At 36.3% G+C, this 10,795-nt stretch overlaps 1 protein-coding gene across 1 annotated transcript in view; it reads left to right on the forward strand.

Moving 5' to 3' along the window:
• LOC109378061 (zinc finger protein 14 homolog) overlaps nucleotides 1–9,836 on the forward strand; it is a 15,681-nt gene extending 5,845 nt beyond the window's left edge. The window contains exon 3 of the mRNA XM_019634525.1: nucleotides 6,159–9,836. Coding sequence (XP_019490070.1) covers nucleotides 6,159–7,525 — 1,367 coding nt within the window. The 3' untranslated portion in view covers nucleotides 7,526–9,836. The remainder of the gene's footprint in view (nucleotides 1–6,158) is intronic.
• Nucleotides 9,837–10,795: the final 959 nt, after the last annotated feature.

Below are 10,795 nucleotides of genomic sequence, written 5' to 3' on the forward strand. Positions count from 1 at the left end.
GGCTGATCTGCCTCTCCTGGGAAGAGCACAATGATAGTGCCAACTTGGGCCAGTGAAGCGACGTCCTCCACAACTAGACTGAGGAACAAAATGACAGCAACTTGTCTGTTCCCCTACCCCCAATTCCCCAGCGCTGTTCCCATCCCCCAATTCCCCAATAAAAATCTTAAAAAAAACAAAACAACAAAAAACATTTTAATTTATTTTATGTGTTATCCACTTTTTTGCACTGTTGTCATGTATCTTAATTCCATATAACTTTTTAATCTCACCAGATCATTAATTTACCTTATATTGTCAATATTAATTTAGATTGACCTATATATTTTGACCTTTTACAGTGTTCTTTATTCTTTTCTGCATTGCAGTGCTTATATTCAGAGTCATTTTCTCTGTATTTGAAGAACTTCCTTTAGTATTTCTTTTATTGTGCCCAATGGCAATAAATTCTCTTAGGTTTTATTTGAAAATATCTTTATTTTGTTTTCATTTTTAAAGGGTACAGAATACTGTCTTCATTTGTGTTGGATACAGAATTCCCTATAGGCAGTAATTTTCTCTCAGCAGATGCTTGCCTCTTGTCTTCTTGCTTTTATCATTTCCATTGAGCAGTGGGTTGTCAGTCATAATGTAACTCTTTTGGAGGTATAGCTTTGGAGGTATATTTTTCTGTATGACTGATTTAAAAATTTTCTTTTTTATTTGATTTTCACAGATATACTTCGGTGTGCCTACTTTTATATTGTAGTGTATTCTGTTTAAACTTTTTAGGAACTTAAAAAATTTTTAGGCTTGATGATATCTGCAAGTTATTAAAAATCTGGGTTATTGTAATTTCAATACTGTTTCTTTCCCGGTTTTGCTCTTCTCTCTTTCTAGAACTCAGTTATACATGTTAGGCATTGTCCCATGTATCTTTTCTGTTTTTTCTTTTTTTATTGTTTTTTATTTCTGTGATTCAATCTTAATGTCTTTTATAAACTCATTTTCCAGTTTACTGTTCTTCTCTTCTGTGAAGTCTAATCTGCTATTAAAGCTATCTGTTAAATTCTTAATTTTAGTTTTTATATTTTTCAGCTATAACTTTCTATTTGAATTTTTTTTTTTTAGTTGGAGAACAGTGTATTTTTCCAGGACCCATCAGCTCCAAGTCAAGTAGTTATTTCAATCTAGTTGTGGAGGGTGCATCTCAGTGGCCCATGTGGGGCTCGAACCAGCAACCTCGGTGTTATGAGCACTGCGCTCTAACCAACTGAGCTAACTGGCCGCCCCTCTATTTGAATATTTTTAATGGATTCCACTTCTCTGATAAATTCTCTATCTTGTTACTGTTTTTTATCTGTTATCTTGTTTTTAAATTTTTGGAGTAGCTTGGATCTGTTTCTGTCTGTTTTACCTGTTTGTTTTTAGTCATTTTTCTCCTGTCTAGTTATGTCTATTATTTATAGTTGAATTGTGGACATTATGTTTGAAAAATTTTAGAGGTTCTAAATGATACTGTTTCTGAATATGCTGTCTTTCTCCAGAGATGATTTAATTTGCCTCTGGAAGGCCTTTAGAGTATGGGCTGATCACCTTCATCTATTTAAGATAATCTGTTTACTGTTTGCTCTTAGTTCTGAGTGTAGTCCTTCTGGGGTTTCAGCTGTAAATCTGGGATGATTAACAAAAAAACCTTCCTCTGTTGAAGGACCTGAACTCCAATTTCTGTTTCTGCAGCACTGTGAGACTGCTAAAATCTCTACTTGGATCTTTAGCCTTTTCAAAGCTACTTTGCGCTTAATTTCTTGGCCATGGTAGATATTCGACTTGAGTCAGCAAATGCCTTGGGAAAGTCCATGTAAAATGTTGCTTTAATTTAGCAGGTTGCTTTCTGTTCAAGACCTTGGCTGTCTAGTCCTGGCTACGTTGGCTATTCATTAGTGTCATCAAACAGTTTTTATTTTCATTAACTTTTTTTCAGTTGTTTTTGGTGGGTTAACCTGATACCAGCTTCTTCATCATAGCCAGAAACAGAAGTCTTCTTTCCTATCTTTTGTTGTAGTTTTTCTGTATTTTATTTTATTTTATTATTATTATTTTTTTAAATACTTTTTTATTGGGGAACTGGGGGAGGGGAACAGCGTTGGGGAATCGGGGAAGGGGAATAGACAAGTTGCTGTCCTTTTGTTCTTCAGTCTAGTTATGGAGGATGTCGCTTCACTGGCCCATGTTGGTATTATTGCGCTCTTCCTGGGTGAGGCAGTTGCTCATCAGCCATTGGACAGCTGCTCACGGTGGCTCACGCCAACTGCTGGCCAGCACTACTGCAGCCTACGCCATTGCCGGCGACTCATGGCAGCCCAGCTCCAGGTTGAGCTGTTGTTCACCATCTTAGCTGTAGAGGACGCAGCATCACTGGCCCTCATGTGGGATCCAAATCGGGGCCCTGCTTCTCAGAGCTGGCGTCCCAAGCCGCCTCTTAACCAACGCACCACTCGGCCGGCCCTATTTCTGTATTTTAGAGCAAATAACATGTAAAGTATGTTCTGTAACCCTAATTGTCACATTAACAACACAGTGTGTTAATAATAGTCATAGAGTTAAAAGATTCAATGCTCATACGAATCCTTATAGCTTAGTTTTGTTTTTCTTCCCGGGTCTCTCTTGCTTGCTTCTCTTTAGTTTATTCTTTATTGCATTTCTCAAGAAAGGCTTATAGATCCTAATGAAATTTACATACTTATTTACTTTATTCAAATACACATGTACACACATATTTAAGTTTTAGAATAACACCAATACTATTATAAGCAGTATGTTTATTGAAAATTTTAAACATTTTTAAAAATTAGTTTCAGATATACAAAGGAACATAATAGTTAAACATTTACACCCCTCAGAAAGTGATAATCCCCCTCCCCCAGGCTGCTACCCCTCTGACGTCTTATATAGCTGTTACAATACCATTGACTATCTTCCTTATGCTATACTCCATATCCTGTGACTACATATATATGTATGTTTAATTATAGTTGACTTAAATATTTTTATTCAGTTTTTTTTTAATCAATATCATACTATTTTAATTATTGAGTTTTTTGGTATGCTTTCAATAACTCTTGGGGTATTCCTTCTCATTCCTCTTTTTTCATTTTTTCAAAATTATTTTTGGTTGTTTATTTTTCCATATGGACTTTTTGTTTTTGTTTTTTATTTTAATTGGGTAAATGTGTTTTTTCCAGGACCCTTCAGCTCCAAGTCAAGTTGTTGTTTCAATCTAGTTGTGGAGGGCGCAGCTCAGCTCCAAGTCTAGTCTACGTTTTCAATTTAGTTGTGTGTGGGGGGGGGCGCAGCCCACCATCCCATGCAAGAATCAAACCACCAACCTTGTTGTTCAGAGCACGCTCTCTAACCAACTGAGCCACCCAGCCGCCCCTCCATGTGGATTTTTGAATCAGCGTGTCTAATTCTAGGGAAAATAAACCTATTGGTACTTTCTTCAAAGATCTGTAGCTATATTTCATAGATTTTTGATAATGTTTTCAGTATTTTCTAGGAATTTTACGACTTCAGTACAGTTTTTAAAATTTGAAGTGAAAATGTCTCTTGGTTTTATGATTTTATTATTTCTCATTTTATTTCATATGATCAGACTATTGTTTGAGTTATTTTGACACTTATACATTTATACTGAAGTTGCAGAAAGAAAGCTTTTCTATCGCTCCCATCCCATCTTCCCCCATCTCTTTGCTTACTTCATTCCACGTTTTGATTTTCTTCATGCAAGTCTCCCATCTGAATTACTATTTTTGAGCCCAGATCTAACATAGCCTTTAGTTTACTCTGTTGCACTCAGAGGAAACCAAGCCCCATTCTATATTTGACAGTTATTCAGATATACTTAATATTTACCCATGCCTTTTTACTCACGATTTCATAAGCCTGTCAATGTTAGCATGATTAAAAAATATTTGAGATCAATTTCTGGGAAGTACAAAAGTTGCTTTGGATATGTATAATGGAAAGGAGTCCCTAGGGAAGATATGAAGGAATAAAGTTTGAGTAAATGTAGCATTGATAAGCAACAATATAAACTCTCCTGAGATATATCATTGTAGAATATAAAAGAATAGAGACAGACGTATGTATTTGTTAGTGATTACATAGTTATGGGAATTAAATGAGTAATAACTATTGTTATTTAGTGGTAAATGAACTTAGAGCTTGTTTCTGCCACTGGGGAAACTCAGGAATAAGAAACTAACAGAATAACAAATGAGAAAATTAATAAATACATTATTTCAAAATTGGGAAAAGTGGTACAAAGAAGAGCAACAGATTGCTGGGATAGAGCATAAAGTGCATAGTCTTAAATAGGGTCAGCAGGAATAGCCTTTCTGAATACATGATTTTTGTTTCGAGACCTGAGGATGAAAAGCAAACCAGGCAAAGTCAGAAGATTTCTCAAAGACAGAGCAACCTGTGAACCATCCTATTGAATAGGAACAGTTGTAGTTCATTTAGTGTGTCTTACACTGAAAAAGAGGCCTTTATGGCATGAAAAGAGACAGTAAATGGGAGAGGAGCTAGTAAGCAGAAGCCTTATTATCCCTGCTCAGGTATTTATATTTTATTCTAGTTGTAAAGAGAAATGACAAAACATTTAAGTAGAGGGACCCAAACATTGATCAGCATCAGAATAATTTGTTGGAGAATATAAATAAGAACAAAACAAAAGCATGCCCAGGACCTAGTCCTGTGAATTCTGTTTCAGTTAGTTAAAAATACCTCTGTGTAGTTTTTTTTTTTTTTTTAAAGATTTTTATTGGGGAATTGGGATGGGAACAGTGCTGGGGAATTGGGGAAAGGGGAACAGACAAGTTGCTGTCGTTTTGTTCTTCAATCTAGTTGTGGAGGATGTTGCTTCACTGGCCCAAGTTGGCACCATCATTGCGCTCTTTTCTGGCGAGGCAGATCAGTCGCCGGCTTCTGGACGGCCGCTCACTGCGGCTGCTGGCCGCTCACGCTGGCTGCTGGCCACACACGGTAGCCCATGGCAACCCACTGCCACAGGGGCTGCAGCCTACGCCGTCGCCGGCGACTCACGGCAGCCCAGCTCCAGGTTGAGCTGTTGTTTAGCATCTTAGCTGTAGAGGGCAGTGTCACTGGCCCTCATATGTGGGATCCGAACCGGGGTCCTCTGGCATCCCAAGCGAGTTCTTAACCATCGCGCCACTCGGCCGGCCCACCTCTGTGTAGTTTTAACAAATCTTCAGATGATTCTTATCCACACTTAAATCAGGCCTCTACTGACTTAACTTGTTTTCCCAATCACCAGCCTCACCTCCTTTCCGGGACTTTCCTTATTCTTTGTTTCTTTTGCCTTTTTTTTGAAATGTTTGAGAATACAGCCTGTTCCATAATATATTTAATAATTCATAATACAAATTAGATTACTAGTGATACAAAATAGGGAATGATATCAGCATAATGTGGGAATTAGTTGGTTCTGTAGCACAAATGCCTATTTTCTTAGTTGAATGGAGCCAGAATTGTAGAAGTAGATTTATAACATTCAGCAATAAAGGCAAAAGCCTTCAGTTTGATGCTTTGTTATAAAAATATTAAGAAAATTAATACTAAATGCCTGCACCCAGGGCGCCCTCTCCAGAAATGTGCACAGTCAACATTGCATGGCTCCTCGCTAAAGACACATTGCACTTCACCCCATTCCCACCTTAATGGTAGACTCACTGGCTCAGGGCTATATTTTCATATGTAGTGTCTTAGCACCTGAAATTTGGCATTTCCACTTAATTTTTGTGCATTTAATATCTATGAAGTGGCCTTAGCTATGCTGAGCTGCGTTCTGGGTTCCCTTGAGATACCAATTATTACATTTGTTTGTGCTCTGCTAATAAAGTTGCATAGATTAGTGTGGTCTTCTCCAGCCCTATTTTTTGGTGTATAACTTTGCAGAAGATAGGATTGTTGTTTGTTTGTTTGTTTGTTTTACATACATGTATGTGGTATTGTAGCAGAAATGCCCATGTTCTAGAGATGTCTAATTCATTCACTTGTAATAGGCATTCTTTTAGGTGCCTTTTATTTCTCTTTAGAAGTTTTCTTTCTTCTGGAACAGGAAAACACCATGTGTTTGCTTTCTTGTTTTTCAGATTTGGAGTCCAAATGCAAGACTGATACTTTATCTCCAGAAAAGGATATTTATGAAATATATTCATTCCAGTGGGAGGTAATGGAAAGAATTAAAAGCTATAGCCTTCAGGACTCCATTTTTAGAAATGATTGGGACTGCAAAAGCAAGATTGAGGGGCAGAAGGTACCACAAGAGGGATATTTTGGGCAAGTGAAAATTACTTCTGAAAAAATGACCACTTACAAAAAGCATAATTTTTTTGCTGAATATCAGAGAGTTCATAATGGAGAAAAGATATATGAATGTAAGGAATGTAGGAAGACCTTTATTCGTCGTTCAACACTTAGTCAACACCTGAGAATTCATACTGGTGAGAAACCTTATAAATGTAAGGAATGTGGGCAGGCTTTTAGACAGCGTGCACACCTTATTCGACATCACAAACTTCATACTGGTGAGAAACCCTATGAATGTAAGGAATGTGGGAAGGCCTTTACAGTGCTCCAAGAACTTACTCAACATCAGAGACTTCATACTGGTGAAAAGCCCTATGAATGTAAAGAATGTGGAAAGGCCTTTCGAGTACATCAGCAACTTGCTCGACATCAGAGAATTCACACTGGTGAGAAACCCTATGAATGTAAAGCGTGTGGGAAGACCTTTAGGCAGTGTACACACCTTACTCGACATCAGAGACTTCATACTGCTGAGAAGCTCTATGAATGTAAGGAATGTGGGAAAGCCTTCGTATGTAGTCCAGACCTTAGAGTACATCAGAAAATTCATTTTGGTGAGAAGCCCTATGAATGTAAGGAATGTGGAAAGGCGTTTAGAATATGCCAACAACTTACTGTCCATCAAAGTATTCATACTGGTGAGAAACCCTATGAATGTAAGGAATGTGGGAAGACCTTTAGGTTAAGACAACAACTTGTTCGCCATCAGAGAATTCATACTCGTGAGAAACCCTATGAATGTATGGAATGTTGGAAGACCTTTAGTAGTTACTCACAACTTATTTCACATCAGAGTATTCATATTGGTGAGAGACCGTATGAATGTGAAGAATGTGGGAAGGCCTTCAGGCTGCTCTCACAACTTACTCAACATCAGAGTATTCATACTGGTGAGAAACCTTATGAATGTAAGGAATGTAGAAAACCTTTTAGACTGCTCTCACAACTTACTCAACATCAGAGTATTCATACTGGTGAGAAACCCTATGATTGTAAGGAATGTGGAAAGGCTTTTAGACTTTATTCATTTCTTACTCAACACCAGAGAATTCATACAGGTGAAAAACCTTACAAATGTAAGGAATGTAAGAAGGCCTTTAGACAGCATTCACACCTTACTCAACATCAGAAAATACATAGTGGGATTTAATACAAGAAAGCCTTCAAATGTATATTATGTTACAGAATATCAGAAAATTCATTTTTGAGAAAATTTGTTTCATGCTCACATTTAAGCATAAGAAATTTTATATTATAGAACAAAAGTGTTGCTCTAAAAGCCTTCCTTCATTCAAACATTTTTTATCTCCAGCAAATTTATGAGAGAATAATACAATGAATATAGGAAAATCATTAGCTTTGTCATTATTTCCATTTCACCAGTTTATTATCAGTGTGTTATTGGACAAGGTACTTACATTTCTGTGCCTCATTTTACTCACTTGTAAAATGGTGATAATAGTACCTATATATATTATTTATTGCTGTGTAATAAATTACGACAACTTGATAGCTTAAAATAGTACACATTTATTATCTCACAATTTCTATGGGTCAGGAGCCTGGGCATAACTTAGTTGGGTCTTCTGTTTCAGGGTCTCTCACAGGCTAAAATCAAAGTTTTAGCTGGGGCTGGGTCTCATCTGAAGGCTCAACTGGGGAAGGGATCTACTTCCAACCTCACATGGTTGTTGGCTAAATTCATTTTCTTGAGGGCTATTTCACTGATGTTCTCAGTTTCTAACTGGCTGAAGGCTGACCTCAGTTCCTTGCCACATGGGCCTCTTCAACATGGCTGCTTACTTCATCAAAGTTTGCAAGCCAAGAAGGCAATAGAGTCTGCTAGCATCGTAGAAGTTATAGTCTTGTGTAGTCTTATCACTGAAGTAAGAGTTCCTCACTTTTGCTGTCTTCTACTGGCTAGAAGCAAATTACTGGGTTGCCCCACATTCAAGGGAAGAGGATTACACAATAGTGTGAATAGTAGGAGGCAGGGACCATTGGGCCAATTCACAGCCTGCTACACTGTGTAATAGAATTGTTGTAGGATTAAATAGTTACTACTTGGAAAAATAGCCACATAGCATGTTTTCTGTAAATATCTATAATTGTTATCATCATTAGTATTAGTGAATTCATATGCAAGGAATGTCCCATAGAAGTAAATGTAGAAAAGCCTACTGTCACTCACTGCTCAGTACTTAACTAAATTTAAGATAATTTATTCTGGGTAAAATCTAGGAGGTTATATTTAATGTGAGTTTTTCAACACTTGAGATGCATCAGAAATTTCATGCTGAAAACCTTATGAATTTCATGAATATGAAGTTGAGAGTACAACTGTTGACGAATCAAAGAGATACATGAAATTATTTTCCCATAATTCCCAAAAGTAAATGGTTTCTAATCCTTATTGTCTGAGTATCATTCAAGATTAATTAGAAACTATCAAAACGATGGCAAAAAGGAAACTTGGAAATGTAATTGTGTGTGCATGTTTGTGTGTATGTTTGTGTGTGTATAAAACTCTTGTATAAAAGAAGGAAAACATAATTTCATTACAGTCAATGTACTTTTTGATGCTCAAGTTTCCCTATCTCCAACCGTGTAAGTTGGGTCTTTGGACATGACCCCAGTAGTAGTTAGATAGTTTACTCAGTTATGGCTGTATAATTTGGTCAGCTATGCATGATGCTTGGGCACCAACTCATCATTCTGAAAATTGGTAAATAAGGGGGGGAAATAATTTATTTTGCTTTTGCCATGTGAACCAAATTTCATGGCCACCAAAAGCTCACTAATTAAAGTGTTTTGTTTTTTTAAAAATTAACCAGTAAGTATAGAGATTGATAGGATTAGAAAAAAAAAATCACCATTTTCTAGTTCCCTGTTGGAATAATGGGTCCAAAAAATGATCTTCAATTGCTATTAAAACTATTAGGTGAAAGATTTTATAGTGAGAACATTGTAGTGAATTTATCAAGCTGACCACCTCTGAGCCCTTTGATCAATTTTAACCCCTATAAAAGTGGGACTATCAGACAGTATGCACTTCCTGATATAATGCAGTAGGAAGTACACACCACTACTTACAAAGCTTTATTGCCAAAATTATAAACTGAAGGAATCAAATATTTAAGTCAAATTCTTTGAAACCAAGAATTTGGGGAATAGATGAACAAAGGTAAATGGCACCACAAGGAAGCATCCAGAAGGTGCAAAATTTTGCAAAACAAACAACCAGCTTTCTTTAACTGAGTGGCATGGAAAAGAAGGGACATGGTTAACATATAAAAAGAGACTTAAGAGACATGTCAACTAAATTCAGTCTCTGGGCATTACTTGGACCTAGTTTGAACAAAATGTAAAAAGACATTTTGGAGACAGTTGGGTAAAGGTGGACAAACACCGCATATTAGATGATATTTAGACATAATAATTGAAAAATTAAAAAGTAAAAAGGTAAAGGGGAATAAGAGTTTCAGATTTCCAGGTATAAAACAAATAAATCATGGGTTTGTAAAGTAATATGGTAATAACTATGTATAGTGCTAGGTAAGTACTAGACTAGTCAGGGGGATCACTCCTTAAATTATATAAATGTCTAACCATTATGTTCTACACCTGAAATTAATATAAAATAATATTGAATGTCAATTGTAATTGAAAAACTAAAAAAGGAGGGGAAAAGGTGAACGGGAATAAGAGGTTCAAATTTCCAGGTATAAAACAAGGCATGGGGATGTATTGTACAGCATAAGAAATACAGTCAATAATGTGATAGCGTTCGTTGTATAGTGTCAGATGGTTGCTGGACTTATGGTGATCCCTTCTTTAGGTATGTAAATGTTGAATAACTATGGTGTACCCCTGAAACTAATATAATACTGTATGTTAACTATATTTTAATTAAAAATCTTAAGATAATAATTTTGTCAGGGATGATATCAATGTGATTACCAAGAAATAAGAGCTCCCGTGTGTTAGAGATACATGCTTACATGTTTATGAAATGGTAAGATAACCAGATTTGCATTAAAATACTCCAGCAATAGAAAAAGAATTGTCAAGGAGATTGGCAAAATGTTGATAATTACTAAAGTGCAGTGGTTTGTAAATGAGAGTTCATTGTTCTAATATTTCTACTTTTCTATGTGTTTGAAGTTTCAATAATAAAATGCTTAAAATCAAATCTGAAATTACAGACTACTTAGAAATGAGATGCCTGAGTATATAAACTTGTCAGATATCACCAAAGTTCTGTTCAGTGAGAAATGAATACCTTTTAATGCACTAAGGAAACTTTGTGGGGTCAGTCTTCATCTTCTTCACTTATCCACAGCAATCAACTCTGGGCCTGTCACATAGATAAATGTATTAAAGGAATGAATAAGCGTTTATGTCAAGAAATCAGAAACAA

Source organism: Hipposideros armiger, unplaced genomic scaffold, assembly GCF_001890085.2.
Source record: "Hipposideros armiger isolate ML-2016 unplaced genomic scaffold, ASM189008v1 scaffold_1714, whole genome shotgun sequence".
In the NCBI taxonomy this organism is placed as follows: domain Eukaryota; kingdom Metazoa; phylum Chordata; class Mammalia; order Chiroptera; family Hipposideridae; genus Hipposideros; species Hipposideros armiger.